The sequence below is a fragment of the Onychomys torridus genome, chromosome 4 (assembly GCF_903995425.1).
Source record: "Onychomys torridus chromosome 4, mOncTor1.1, whole genome shotgun sequence".
In the NCBI taxonomy this organism is placed as follows: Eukaryota; Metazoa; Chordata; class Mammalia; order Rodentia; family Cricetidae; genus Onychomys; species Onychomys torridus.
In genome coordinates this window covers 120,677,550-120,692,886 of record NC_050446.1, presented here as the reverse complement: position 1 = coordinate 120,692,886, position 15,337 = coordinate 120,677,550, and the positions used below count along the sequence as shown (strand labels likewise).

Here is a 15,337-nt window from a genome sequence, read left to right as displayed (position 1 = left end):
ATGAACATGTGTGCGCAGGTGAAGGACAGCTTTCAGGAGTCGGTTCTCTCTTTCCACCAGGTGGCTTCTGAAGATCAAACTTAGGTCATCATGCTTGGCAGCAGGCACCTTTACCCTCTGAGCTAATTGCTGGTCCTCCATTAGAGATCTTAAACCAGTGATCATACTTTCTCACTTGAAAAACAGCAGCAGAGGCCCCTGTGGCCTCAATCAGCACCTCATCCTTTCATGTGCTGATGTGTAGCCCCCCCCCCCCCCATTAGGGACTCTACCCACAGATGAGGCTAGGTTAAGTGTCCTGCTTTGTCCTCACTGAGGCCCACTTCTTTTCTTCCAGCCTCACTGATAACCTTCTGGAGGCAAGTGTTTCCCTACAGTCCAGGACACTAGGTTCTTAAAAAAAGAGACCAGGTGTTCCTGTATCTCACGGGACACACAATCCACAGCAGTCTATTAGAGATTCCAAGTTTGAGGTGAGACTTTCAGTATGGGTTTTAAAAAACCCTTTAGGGAGAGCCTTTGGGCTGGGTCTGAAGGAGGGAGGCAATGCTGCTAACTCCTTTCCATGGTACAATTTAATCTGTGTACTGGTGGTAGGGAAGTGGGTCAGGTGAGCCCCCAGAGTGATGTCCAGCAGAAACTGGGTACCTGGAGGGACTGTAGATTCCTGATACATATGATACACTCATAAAATGTCCAGACAGCCAGACATCCAAGTGCTAGTGAAATCCTTAATATTAATCCGAATTTTGAACTTTCCATTTTAAATCCAGGATCAAGACCACAGACAATTTATTATGTGAGACATGGTGAAGAATGAATGACCAAGGGACGTTATGGCTGTGAGTGACATGGAATTAGATGAAGAGGCTCAAGTTTGCTGAAGAGAGTTTAAATTTGGCTTTTGCTCTCGGAAACGTCAAAATAATCATAAGAAGCACTTGTGCCTTACAGAGTAAATAATCCACAGTGTCAATTTCATTTTGCAAACAGTGTCACAACAGCAGTCAACAGAAGCCTAAACACCCGAGAGTTAACATACAGGTTTGTAAGATAGAACAAGGGATTGTGCATGCTGGTGGTTAAGTCAGGTCCACACTGAACCCATGACCTTCTTGGAGGTTGAAGTGGAAGCTGGGGAGAGCAGCTTTCCACATAAAACAACACGAGACAACAGGAAGAACAGACTGCTGGGTGGCTGTAATGCTCATTTGCAGTAAGGCTTTCAAGATACAGGAGTTTTTATAGCATTTGTATTTTAAGGATTTAGGGCAAATACATTTTTTTTTCTACTTGATAAAAAGAAAATTAGTACTTAAAAGGTTCAAAAATATATTGATTGAGTGTTTCTTTTACATAAATAAATTATATTGATTTTTAAGATTTAACAGCTGAAAAACCCTTTCTGCTTCCACTGGAGGCAAAACTGAACAGAATGTTAGTTCAACAGCGAGCAGCATTTCTAAGAAATCTGTTGCCAGCATCATAGACCTTCTACACTACAAACACATCATTAAATAGCATTTATTCAGTTCTTGGATTCTTCCTTCTTATAGATCAGTTATAGAATTTCTAGTTTATATCTATGATTCATAAAACCGGGACTCTCCTTTTTGAAAATACACCTGATTGTTTTTTTTTTTTTTTGTCACAATTTAACAGACTTCTTTGAGATGCTCATTTTAACATTTACATAATTTATAACCCCAAATGTATAAAAGACAATGACAAAATCATCATAAATAAATAATGCAAACTGAAATAGCATGCCAAACTTTCAGACTTTCTGATAAATTAGCAAAACTGTAACAGAAACAGTTAAAAAAAAAACAAACCCACATCAATTGTGACAAGGAAGTGAATCTGGTGGTTGGAACACCTGCCACCCGTCCAGCCCCTGAGCCCTGGGCCCGAGAACTGGGCTTGGCTGGTTCAAGTCTCAAGCATGAGCTGTCCGTGCAGGAGACCATCAGGAGAGACATGATGTCAGGAGTGAAGGGGGAATGAAAACAGGAAGCGGGATTGCTGCTGGGTGGGCTCTTCCCTGCTCAGTTCTTCAACATGGAGATGCAGGAAAGAATGCTGCTGTCTGAACAGAACCTTGCCTGACTGGCAATTTGGAATTTGGGCCCAAATCTAAGATACAGAGACAATGGAGAGGAAAAGAACTTCACAGCTCTAATGTAAAAGGTGGCAGGCATGGCTGCCTTGTCTCTACACGGATGACAGAACCTAGCAAGTGCTGAGCGGTCACCTTCCATAGGCTCCAGAAAGCCTAACACAAAGTAAAACCCAGCAGATCTCCAACACAGAGGGGAGAGTGGCTAGAGGTCCCGGGGGATAAGGTGCCAGCAGTGCCAGTGGACAGGTGAGCAGTGCCCTCTCACTCGCTGCAGTGACTCAAGGTTTTGAAGCTTCTCTCATTCGGTGGGGACGATGTGCATACTGCCTAGCTGGTCAGTATTTCCTCTTGCTGCAGGTGTCTGAACAACTACAAGGGAGAAACTGTACTACTATCAGGAAGGTTCCTGTTCTGAAGACACCACCAGTACGTGCATTTTCAACCGTTAGTTTCTATGCTGTACACTATCCAGGGACCATGATCAAACAGGGACACCTGAACTAAGAAAGCACGCACCAGCACTTCCTATCCTGTGCCTTTCTGTTTCCTCGATCCACTCGCTCTTCCTATTCAACTGCTCACAAGAGCGAGCTAGTGCTTGCTTGTCTCTGCTCTTTGGCCCCACAGTGAATCCTTAGCCAGCTTTCTTCTGCCATTTTCTTCCTCAGATAAGTGGGACTTGAAAGAGAAGGGGGAAGAAGGTATGTCATCAAGTACAGTATCAACTATGATTGCTGGAATGAACTGGATAAAAGAAAGAATTCTGTGCCTCCTAGACTAGGTAGATGACACTTCTCTAATGAAGTGGCAAGACCCTGCAACTATTAACATGTTCCCATAGTTCTCAGACAGGAAATCAGGTAGGGAATATTACTGATGGAAACACAGGTTCTTATGGAGGTGAAGTGAGGGAAGGAACAAACCTTTATGGGATAAGAAACTTACAAGTCACAATAACTTCTTAAATGAAAAAGTTCTAGTTGGTATCATCATTGGAGTCTTTGAGCCCCCCTTCCTTGGCCTGGGCCGTAAGTTCTCTTTCTGGAGGCAAAGCGGTACTGGACTCAGTGCAGTTCTGATCACTGTCTGGCTCCCTCTCACACCCGGAAGCAGGCTCTGGGTTGGGGTTATCCCCCTTTGTTTTCTTCTTTTTCCTCTTCTGGCTCTCAAGGCCAACCATCTCTGAGTGTCTGCCCTGCTGCATGGCTGGCAGAGCCATGCCCATGCCAGGGGAAAGAAACATGGATGGGTAGATGAGTCCAGGAGACACTCCTGGGATGAGAAATGGGTTGAAAGCCACAGGACTACTAGTAGTTATTGTGGGTTCAGACTGATCAGAAAATGGACCAGGGCCAGGCTTATCTTCAACCAGAGTGTCTGCTTTTACATCGCGGCCACTCAGCTTGTCCTCTGTAGTTTTGTCAGTGGCTGAGGTACCACTTTTTGTTGTGCTTGAGAGAGACGCTGATGCAGTGGTTGTGCAGGTGGTTGCCATGGGTGTGTTGAGGAGTCCACCAACACCAAACATCTGGGGCACTGCAGCCATGCCTGGCAGCATCATGGGTAGCATGCTCAGGGTGCTTTTAACCTCTTCACCAGTAGGCATGGTAGCAAAACCAGCTGGGAAGCCCACCAGCCCAGTGAGAGGAATGCCTGGAATATTTCTCACATTCTGCAATCCTACCAGGTCCATCCCTGCAATCAGCCCATTCATGAACAGTGGTCCCATTCCAGAGGGAGAGTCTGCCACAATGGCTGGAGCTTTTAGGAGTTCATTCCGAGGCCGCCTCCCCCTCCTGCGGGGGCCTGTATCTCGAAGCACAGGCTCAGCTAGGGTGTGATTGAATTTGCTTTCTGGGAGAAACCCCTGAAAAAGGACAAAGAAACATTGGATGCTGAATGTTACTAGATGGCAGGTGGTGGCTGCAGCTGCGTACTGGAATAGCTTATTCCCAGCTTCACACAGGGCTCTAGTGGAAAGAGTATCTCCTGTCCACAGGCCCAGAGGGGTAGAGGCTGAGAGCATTCAGTAGCAAGGAAGCAAACAGATGCCTGTGCCATGAGACAGTGCTTTCAACACTGACTGGCAAGAGCAGTTCCTATTGAATGAAAAACTGGCAGAGCTGGGAACTGAGAGACCAGCACTGATGATGCCCCAGTTCTTGACTCTTAGGGCCATGATCCTTTCACTGGAACATCGCAGTCATCTTCCTCACCACACAGATTCAATGAAGCAGCAAAGCTGAGTGTGCTGGGGGAGGGGACAGTGGAGTCAGATGCAGTCAATTTTAAAAGCCGACTGGGCAATACTACAGCTGATGCTGTGACTCAGAATGGGTCAGCTTTGGTTTAAAAAAACAAAACAGTGACACTTAAAGTCACCAAAAGTGAAGTGTGTGACACATTGCCTTCCTCCTCCCCTGACCCAGGAAGGAGCACTTGCTGGGGACATGGTATGCTAATGTTGCACGTGTCCCAATCTTTCCTGAGTCCCTGGAAGTTGTGACTTGGGATGAAAAGGGATGCATATACATAGGCTGTAGAAATGAAGGACGTTAAGCACTGCTGGGCATGTACCACTAATGCTCTGGTTTCTCTTAAGGAAGAGCATGTATTTTTCTTCTTTCTGGGGTTCATGCCAAAAAACTTTTTTTTTTTTTTTTTTTTTTTTTAAAGATAGGGTCTCTCTCTATAACCCTGGTTGTTCTGGAACTTGCTAGGTAGGCCAGGCTGGCCTTAAACTCACTGAGACCCACTGGCCTCTCCTTCCTGAGTGCTGCGATTGAAGGTTCTCCAGGTTTTTAATCAGAAAAGAGCTCCACAGTGAGCACCTCTGCTCCTCAGACTCACAGTGTCACTGGGCACTATATAATACATGGACCATTCCCACCACACCTTAGCAAGCAGGACCACATGGCCTTGGTGGTGGCAACTAGCAGAAGGTACAAGTAGCAAGGGAGGGGGAGGCTGCAGCAGAACCCTGCTCTGGGCCCATGGTCTGCCTGTGGAGAGGAGTAACACAAGCCTTGAAATACAACAGCTCCACCTCTGAGTTTGTTTTACAGGTGATGTGAATCCCTGTGAAAAGAGAAACGTACAGGTTCCCTCCACAGGGAAAAGTGATCCCTCTCTCCCTTTGCTGCTTGCAATGCCTGGGCCATGGACAACTGCACACACCTTTCTCTGTTGTTCTCCACTGTTCCTGCTCTGCTGGTTTATCAAGTAGTGCAGAGCCACAGGATTAAAACACCCTCGTGCTGTTGAGCAGTTTTCTCATACAAAGAAAACTCCTTGTGTTGGTAGTTGCTCCCCGCTCCGCACCCCCGTCCCCCCCAAACATGAGGGGCCCCACTGCCCTGTGTCTCCTCCTAGAGTAGTGTCACAGAGCTGGCACTCACGTTACAACCTTCCTTCAACTCTAGCAAGGATGGTCAGAGTGCCAGTGACCGGTCTTGTGCTACTGGATGTGCACTGTGGACACAACATCAAGGCAGTGTGGCAGAACCACTTGAACCTGTGCTGATCTGGTGCCCCATCCTGAGAATCTGGAGTGAGTGCACAGCAAGGATCTGGCAGGGGAAGCAGGACTCCACAGCCCCCTATCTGCGAAGAGAGACAGCGTCTGGCTCTACTCCTCAACAGAGCAGAAAGGGGTAAAAAAGAAGGCACAAATCTTACTAACAGACGTGAAAGGGCCAGGGGAATCCTATTATTAGAGCCTGGAGCCTTAGAGCACGGGCTTTTGAGCAAGTAAGGAACCTACTTACCACTTCCTGAGACTGGTCGGGAACTTCACTCATAGCTCTGCTCTCACTGCCTCTTTTCTCCCCAAACTATCAAAACATACAACCCTCACAATACTCAACAGAGCTCTGCTGAAAGGGCAGTGATGGCTGTTGGCGACACTGGTTTCAGGTTCTCATTGAGCTCTGAGGACAGGCACAGAGGGTTCCAAGAGACGCTCCTAGAATGCACCCATCTCCCTGCAGGGAGTGGTCAGCCCTGCAGATGGGGCTCAGAAAGAGCAGCAGAAATGCCACATGACAGTCCTCAACCCAAGGGCTCCATCATCTCATCTCAATTTCTTGTCACACACTGAATCAGTATGACAGGGTCACGTCCCAGAGAACTACAATTCACAGACACGTGACTCAAACATTTCTGAATCCCCAGAGACAGACTGTCCTTCAATTTACCAAAGAATATTTCAAGGGGAAAAAAAACAAACCAGCCAACATGGACAAATATGAAGGCAACTCCAAGAGCACTTTTCAAAAAGCTTTCCTTTAGTATCATAGGGCTGGAAAGAGCCTCTTCAACAGCTACACCAGGAGTCTTTGCCTTTCAAAACTGAAGGCCACTACTGTGGGCAGAGCTGACAGGGACTGAGCAGGAGAAGCACTCAGGCTCTTTTCACACTACACCATGCCATGTGCCTCTATTCCCAATAGGACCAGCCATTTCAATATGCCAGGATGGTTTGTCCTGGAGTGTGCCAGGCAAGTGCTCACTCTGATTTTGAGGTATTCACTATAAATAAACTCTAATTCTTCCTGTGACTCTCTAATGTGAAGGGCACATTTCATTTCCAAGGTCTTTCTGTTAAGGAGACAGGCCCAAATAAAACCTTATCCCATTTTCTTTCTTTCTTTTTGTTTTTGTTTTTGTTTTCGAGACAGGGTTTCTCTGTGTAGCTTTGCACCTTTCCTGGAACTCGCTTGGTAGACCAGGTTGGCTTCAAACTCACAGAGATCCGCCTGCCTCTGCCTCTCAAGTGCTGGGATTAAAGGCGTGCGCCACAAATGCCCGGCTCTTTTTGGTTTTTCAAGACAGGGTTTCTCTGTGTAGCTTTGGAGCCTGTCCTGGAACTTGCTCTGTAGACCAGGCTGGCCTTGAACTCACAGAGATCCACCTGCCTCTGCCTCCTGAGTGCTGGGATTAAAGGTGTGCACCACCACCACCTGGCCCTTGTCCCATTTTCTAACAATCTGCTCTAAGAAAGACCTTTACCATAGTTTAAACCAGTGGTTCTCAGCCTTCCTAATTCTGTGACCCTTTAACACAGTTCCTCATGTTGTGGTGACCCCTAATTATAAAATTATTTTTTGTTTAGCTAGCTTTCCTACTGTTATGAACCATAATGCAAATCTCTAATATTTGATCACTGCAAGAGTCGTGACCCACAGGTTGAGAACCACTGATTTAAACTTAGTTCTTTGCTGGTGTCACTTGTGTATGATTCTGGCCTCTCTAGTCCTGCCCTCTAGGTGCAGAGGGCTCCTTAGGCTCTAGGGCATCTAAAAACATTCTCTCCTGGCCTTTACTGAAAGTCACAGATTCAGTAAAAGCACAGGGTCCTCTGAGAAACCAGAACATGATGGGAAGGTGGAGGTTGCTCTTCTTTTCTCCTCAGGTCTGGAGAGCAAAAGAGCCCATGGTGAAGAGAATGATTCATGTACAGTGTGGGACGCACTGATAGAGGAAATCAACCTGCACCACTTCCTGTGGAAGAGAGCAGTACTTCAGCCACCCAGATGCTGCTCACCACAGACGGGTGCCCTCCCAGCAGCAATGCGACCACACACAGCAGCCAAATCAGGCTTTGGCAGTTCTCCATCCTGGTAACTGCACCCTAGGGAGCAAACCTGCTTCCTCTTCTAGAAGTGGCCTGGAGAGCACTCATGGAGAGCAAGAAGAGTGCCTGTGTTCAAGCAAGAGCGGAGGCAAAGCTGCTTTCCAGAAGACTGGGTGGGATTCTGACCAGAGAGCAGCCTCACTAATATGTGATGGCATTTGTTCCAACACTCAGACTCTTGGGTAGAAGCAAGAGAAGGATGGTGACCAACTCATTCTCATCACTCTTACAAAGGCTTATCCAACAAACATTGGGTAAGAAGAGACCCAGTAACTAAGTGTTCAGAAATCTCCAAAGCAAATTAAAACAAAGCCAAAGAAAAGTCTAAAGGACATTTCTGGAATCACTGGTAAAATCTAAGTGTGTTTCTGACAGCACAGTCTACCAATGCTCACAGGTGCAACAGGTTGATAGGTAGGTAGTTATATCATATCTGTAACAAACAAATGAAGAGCTCTCTATACATTAAACATGTTATAGATGTAGCTGATAAGCAACCACAACCTGGGCAAATTAAGGCTGAGTCTCACTGCCCTTGGTGTTATATGGACTTTACCCAGACAAACTTCAGCATATACAGCAGGACTCTGAGCTCAAACCAAGTTCTTTATGAGTTTTAATCTATTTTTAGAAGGGGAAGAGTTTCTGCCTTGGGCTTTGTATGTTCAAATCCTAACCCCCAAAGCTGGGGCGGGGGCAGTAAGGGCTTTGCAGTGATGAGATCATAGGGGCCAACTCCTTATGAATGGGATTAGTGCCTTCTAAGAGATCCCAGGAGAGCTTATTTGTCCCTCCTCCATGTGAGGGTGCAGCAAAATGGTTGTTAATATTGGGCCCTCACCAGATACTCGACCTTCAATTTCTCAACCTTGAGAATGATGGGAAATAAGTTTCTGTTGTTTATAAGCTTTTGCTACACCCAATGAATGGTATAAGAGATCCTTTGGGAGAGAAGAGGTAGTATGCTGTGGAAGAGCTGCGGAGAGCCACTGCCCACCTATGTGTTGGGAAGACTGAACAGCCCTGAGGGATAGGCAGAAAAAAGGTTCCTGTTCTTGCTCAGTGTAGAAAAGGGACCTCAGAGCAGGGTCTGTTTATTTCATAAAGGAAAGAGATGCACCATAAAGAGGAGGTTGGTTTGCAAGATTAAAAATGGGTTTTCTGGCAAGAGGTCAGTGCTTGTAAAGGAGCAATGAGCATTAATTTCCAGGGAATATGAGGGAAACTGTTGGGCATGTAGAAAGAAACAAGGCCAATGGCATGTCTATAAACCAACAGCTCAGGGACTATAATAAGACAGGAACTGGAGGTCTTCCCCTAACTTTCTTAAGACACTAGGTGCTGAGGGGAAGACGGGGCAAGGTTAGACAGGACAGAAACAGAGGCCGGCTCAGTGGTTAACACAAGGTCAGGAATAAGAACAGCCTTCCTGAGAACAAAGCAAGGAAAGGGAAGGGGTGGGAGGGAGGACAGCTTTCTAACATGACAGGTCTGAGGGACTGACCGGGTATGCCCTGAAGTAGCTGTGGCAGCAGACACAGATGAATGAAGGCAGTTGTCTGTAGAGCTGCTGGGTGAGTGAGAAAACCAGCGACAACTGCTTTCTGCAAAGAGGACATGACTAGGGTGGGCAGTGTTTGCAGCTAAAATAAGTCACACTCTGGCAATCCCACCAAGGAAGCTGATGCAGGCAACGCTGTAGCGGCTAAAGAGCTGGAGAGTCCAGGAGAGCTTGAATTTATGGAAAAGCGGGGGAACAGCAAATACCTCTACAGAGATTTCCAGAAGCACCTCTCTGGGATGCACTGAGAGACAGGGTGCTCCTAGTATGCAGTAGGCCCACTGGCAAATGAAACTACCGCCCCCTAGAGGTTAGGACTTTTCTATCCCAAACTTGTATCCATCTGTAAACTATAATTAACTCAGATTTGTTAGACTCCAAGTATTCTGCGGATGTCTTTGAAGCTGGTTCCAGTCTTATGAGTCCATAATAGGAAAAGGGCAGTGCTTAGAGTCAGCTGTTTTTCATTGCCAGTGCAGAAGCACTAGGAAGAAATGTCTTACTTAAATAGTCATTAAAAGACATGCACGTTTCCATCATGGCATCTATTAAATTGGGAACAAAAGACTGATATCCAGGGCTAGGGTTTTTATCCCTTGAATTGTACCAAAAGTGGAAAAAAATGGAAGATTTTGGAATGGTTTAACAAACTGTTTAGGAGGTGAAGATGGAAAACATAAGCTCAGGAGACACAGCTGCTGGACAAGGTCTGTGGCACTTACTGCAGTTTAAGATTTCTGTGCTGGCCTCTTGTCCTCAAGGAAAACACCATCCAGCTACCCACTGCTCAGCAGGGCTTTCTCTCAAGTGTGCAAGGCATGGCACAGTCAAGATGGTCCCTTTGCTCCCACACCCAGTGCCCTCTTCCTACCCTCAGTCCTGGCTCCTTGGGGACAGCAGGAACTCTCTCTTCTGCACTCAGAGAGGTGATGTCTAATTTGCCAGGTTCTTTGCAGCGTGGTCTCCTCTGCTTGGGTTTGTCTGAAAAACTCTAGGAGGTAAATGGAGAAAAATGTTATAAACATTCTGCCACAGTCTGATATGGGTAGTGCTTCTCAGTGGTTTTGTTCTTTTCTTCCCTAATGGTGCTTTACACAGAACTCTATGACCAAGCCTCACCTAACCTCTCTTCTTGTGGTATCCGGACTCAGACAGCAGGCCACGCCCCTAACTGGGGCTGGAACTGACTCAGCAGCTTCCTGGAGCAACACTGAAGCATAGTGTGCAAGATGCATCTATGTTACATGCTCCTGTCTGTCTGCGTGTCTTATGAATCAGATGGGGTTGGCATGAACCAAGACTGAACAGCAGTGCTCAGGAGCCCTCCTATAGGTTCCTAACTAGGAGGACACAAAGCAAAGGCATCAAGGTGACTACCAGAGCAATTGTAAGAACAGAGCCTCTTGCAGAAGTACCAATAAATTAACTTGGAAATTTTTCATCAAGTGGTATGAGTTTATACAACCTAAGGATTTGTCTGTGAACTGATGATGTGGTCACTTCTGGGGAGATACGGGGGAGAGGGTGAACTTAAGTCAAATTCTGTTCTTGTAACTTGTAAACGTGTTAGAATACTCTTGCAATTCTGTTATTGGGGAATCTAAACGTTAAAAACAAAAAGATAATCTTTAAAATGATGTTCTCAACAGGTGGTGATGGTGCATGCCTTTAATCCCAGCACTCAGGAGGCAGAGGCAGGCAAGATCCAGGACAGCCAAGGCTATAAAAAAGGACTCAGTCAACAGAGATTTCTTTCAAATAGTTCCTATTTTCTAGTTTCGTCCAGCAAAAAACTCCCCAAGTTTTCAGTGAGCTAACAGTAGTCTGGGGTAGTTAACAGCCAACACTTACTGCCCCAAAGCCAGGAACATCCAAGGAGTAGTCAGCCTGCTGCCGCAGCCAGTCAAGTAAGCTCTTGCTGGGAACAGCTTTCTCAGTCTGATTGCTGGATGCTGCTGTTGGCTCAGGAGTTGAGGAAGCAGCTCCTGGCTCTTCAGGGTGTGTGGTGCTCAGGGTAGTCTGCCCTGCATCTTCATGGACTTCCTAGATTAAGAAACAAATGAGTTCATGTGGATAATCATGGCAGGATGAAATGAGTCATGAAACACTGATCTCTATATTTACCCATGCCAATCATGGCTCTACTGTAGAAATGTAGGTGTTCTTTGACTTTTCCCTCTGCTCCCACCCTATCATCACCACTGGGTGCTTGATTTTTAACCAACTGAACCACTGACTCCTCATCTTCCCCACAGCAGGGGCTCACCACTGGAATGCCTTCCACCCTGTCTACTCAGCAGGCTTGACCTCCATCCTAATGCCCCTCTCCTTTGTCATCATTGTCACTCACTGTCTTAGACACTGCTCCTTTGTCCAGTGTTCTGTTCAGACTTCTTACATCCCAGAAAATTCCATGCTGGGGTTTGCCCACCTTTTCCTCCTCCATGGTTTGAATGTGTGTCTTTTTCAGCTCTGAATCACCAACACCTATAATTGGTCTGATAAAACCCTACAACAGTGCTAATAGTGCTTGTATCAACACATTTAAAAAGTAACCAGAGAAGAAAAAAATATTTTATTTTTTCTACCAGACACTCCTTTGGAACACTATGAGCACTACAGGAAAATCACTTTGTATTTCTAGAAGAAAAGCACATGCCTTTAACAGCGGGGAGAGAACACACTCTCAGCATGTAGGTAGCTGGGAAGGCGGCTTGGTAAGTATAGAGCTTGGCTTATACACAGGAGGACCTGAGTTCAGTCCCAAGAATCCGTGTCATTATTATTTTTTTTTAAAGCCAGACTGGGCAGAAAAGATGGCTCAGTGGTGAAGAGCACTGGCTATTCTAGCTGCTACATGGCAGCCGATAAACCATCTGTAGCTTCAGTTCCAGAAGATTCAATGCCCTCTTTTGAACTCTGTGGACCAGGAATATGTGTGGTGCATATATAAACATTTAGGCAAAACACATAAAATTAAGAATAAATAAACCTAAAGTCCCTCACCGAAACACAGGACTTCAAATAAACAACATCAACAACAACAAATCCTAGGTGACAGCACAGGCTTTAATGCCAGAGCTGGAAAGGTGGAAATGGGTGGATCCCTGGGCCTCACAGCCCAGCCAGACTGACCAAAGTTGACAATTTTCCAGGTCAGTGAGAGACCAGTCTCAAAAAACCAAAATGTGGATGATGCCTGAAGAAGGATATTCAAGGCTGTCCTCTGGCCTCCATGTGTTCATGCTATTGTGCCTGTGTTGTGTGCGCATGCACACGCGCACGCGCGCACACACACACACACCAAAGAGTAAAATTAGTGTGTAGAACTAGGCAGGGAAAAAGATTTGCCCCTTCCACCTCTCAAACTACATACAAAAGCTGAGAGGAAGACATAACCCAAACGACACAGCTCACAATTGATGTTCTCAGTATCTGGAGAATAAGTCTTCTGTCTGATTTCCTGCTATCATTTAGCAGGTGGACAATTGGGGCCGATTTTAAAAGCTTGTATGCTTCAGGCAGTCTTTTATTATTTTTTTCCTTAAACAGAGTTGTTGTGAGGCTCTAATTATAAAAAACCCTGAACACAGTAGGTACTCAGTAAATACTATTATTATTAAAAAAAACCCTGTGAAACATGATACTTATTTTTAGGACTCAAGATTAAAAAAAAAAAAAATCAACCTCCTCATGGCTTATAGTGCGCTCCTCTTTGAGTTTAGAATGTACTGTTTCTCTGTGATCTGTAGGAATCCTCACAGTGGCTGTCTACAGATGCTTTAGAGAGACCAGAGTACAGCTTGGTGGTGTGCTCCGTGTCAGTGCAAGATTCCAAAGCCAGGATCAACCTTCCATCTCCCACATTTCAACCCCTAGTGCCTCACTATGCCTGCCACCTGGCCTTGCTTATTCACCTGCCTGCCAGGGGCTCTATTTTGAAACACTGGAGGATTTGGATTGCTCCTATTTGAAATAAGACCCTTTGGCTCACTTTTCCAAGCTGCATGCATATTAAGGGCCACCAATGGGTTAGTATTATCTATTCTAGAAAAGATGGAGGGTATTTCCTAATGATAGAAAACAAGGACAACTTAAGTAGGTGTAAAAGATCCATAAATAAAACAGTTGGTGTCTGAGGAATCAATTTCTTTTTCATATACCCACCAGGATTCCAGCCTGAAGTGTTTGCTCTTTCAAAAAGATGAGGTCCATGCCCCCGTCAATGTGTTTCCGCCTCCCTCTCCGCCTTCTCATGGCAGCATCATCTCTCCTGAGGCTTCCATTGACGATCTGTCCAGTTACTGGGTGGATTAGGCCAGCTTGCAGAATTCCAGACAAGTCCATACCTAGGGCTCCTTGAAGTGAACCGATAGCCCCAATCTTAGGGGTGCTGGTGCTCACTGGGAAAGGGGATGTGGCTCCTGGGGACCCCTCTGATGAGCAGGAGAGGTCTATAGCTGACTCCCCATGCCAGCCATTGAGGACAATGGGGGGACGCCCATGGGTGGCAGAGTATTGTTCTAGGCTCCGAGCTTTGGCATCCCTTTCCACCTCAAACTCATAGGGACGTCTGTGCTTTTGTTCATCTTTTGTGAATACTGGGGCTAAGAAGCTCTCCTGTGAACACACATGGCAAAAAGTTTGAATGTAACTTCTGTGGCCAAACACCAGCTCCTTCTCCAGGCTTCATTTCCTCAGACCCTATATTATTTCCAGTTATCTTCTCTGTGACCTCAAGGCTCCTCAAATATTAGTGCTCAACCACCAGACAGCTTATTAAATCTGGAGTCTACTTTGGTGGATCTACACTTTTAACAAGCTTCAGACTATACTTGTAGCTGAAAGATTAAACCCAGAGATTCTCAGCCTCAGATGCATGTCAGAATCATTTGGGAAGTTAAGACAAAAGCAACTCAATATCCAAACTGCACCAGACCAGTAAATTAGAGCCAGCCAGCAGTTTTTCAAGGTCCATGGCCAAGTCTAATGTGCAGTCAAGTCAGAGCTCCTGTGCTAACAACCCCTGTATCACTCGCCTTCCTTCCAGACATGATTCTTCCTGTCCTGACTTCACCATGGTATCTGTTGCTGCCATGCTCTGTCCTTAACGGGAGGCACCTGTCCTTCCTTCAAGTCATCATTGCCATGTTTGCTCTGTTTTCTTTCTCTAATCTGTAGCCTAGAACTTGTTCTTTGCAACATCCTTACATGGCATGCTGCTTTTCTTTCTCTGCTTCCCCTAACAACCTGCAGGCTTTAGTTTAGGTATAAAGCCCTCCTTTTACTTCCCACTTTCTTGTACCAAAACTCTGAACAGCTCTCCACGGTCTACAGAATGAGGTCCCGAGTTCCAATTAACACAAACTACCTGACTGAAGACCCAAACCAAACCTCCTAAATACTTGTTGAGTAAATGGCTCAATGGAAAGTGGGATGTGGCTACTGTCCTTTGGTAGCCCACACCAGCTGTAACCTCACCTTCTGGATCTGGGCTGCCAATGCTGCACCATTGCTGAAGCCATGTTCTGCTGCTTCTGGCTCTGAGAGGCTGTTTCGGGAACCTGCACTGCTGGTTAAAATTGGCGTGGGCAGTGCACCTGAGGGCTCATACTGTTGGCTGGAGGGCCACTTCCCCTTTAACACCACATGGCAAATATTATCTAGGCGGTTAATTATCACACGATCCTGGGGGAAAAAATAGCAGCTCTGAGGAATAAGTTTCAAGTTATCCAAGTCTGCAAAGTCCCTGAGAGCAAGGACAAGTTTTTCCACAAGGAACTGATGAGAAACAAGTGTTCAGACACACTCACTACATAAGCTATAACTGACATGGTCTGGACAATAAAGAATACATCTGAGGTGCTGTGACTGAGACAACTTGACATTTCCCTCTTATGGTTTAATTAGTGTAGTGAAGATCTTTTCCTTAGTGCATCATCATCAATATTCAAAAGTACATAGCTCAGCTGGGTGGTGGTGGCACACGCCTTTAATCCCAGCACTCAGGAGGCAGAGC

General features: G+C 46.0%; 1 protein-coding gene across 2 annotated transcripts in view; it reads right to left on the bottom strand.

Moving 5' to 3' along the window:
• Positions 1-1,180: 1,180 nt before the first annotated feature.
• Positions 1,181-15,337, bottom strand: part of Chd6 (chromodomain helicase DNA binding protein 6) — a 125,146-nt gene continuing 110,989 nt past the window's right edge. For both annotated transcript variants that reach the window (XM_036185592.1, XM_036185593.1), the window contains exons 32-36: positions 14,800-15,006; positions 13,486-13,938; positions 11,170-11,361; positions 10,190-10,309; positions 1,181-3,989 (exon numbers count right to left, since the gene is read on the bottom strand). In XM_036185592.1, coding sequence (XP_036041485.1) covers positions 3,099-3,989; positions 10,190-10,309; positions 11,170-11,361; positions 13,486-13,938; positions 14,800-15,006 — 1,863 coding nt within the window. In that variant the 3' untranslated portion in view covers positions 1,181-3,098. The remainder of the gene's footprint in view (positions 3,990-10,189; positions 10,310-11,169; positions 11,362-13,485; positions 13,939-14,799; positions 15,007-15,337) is intronic.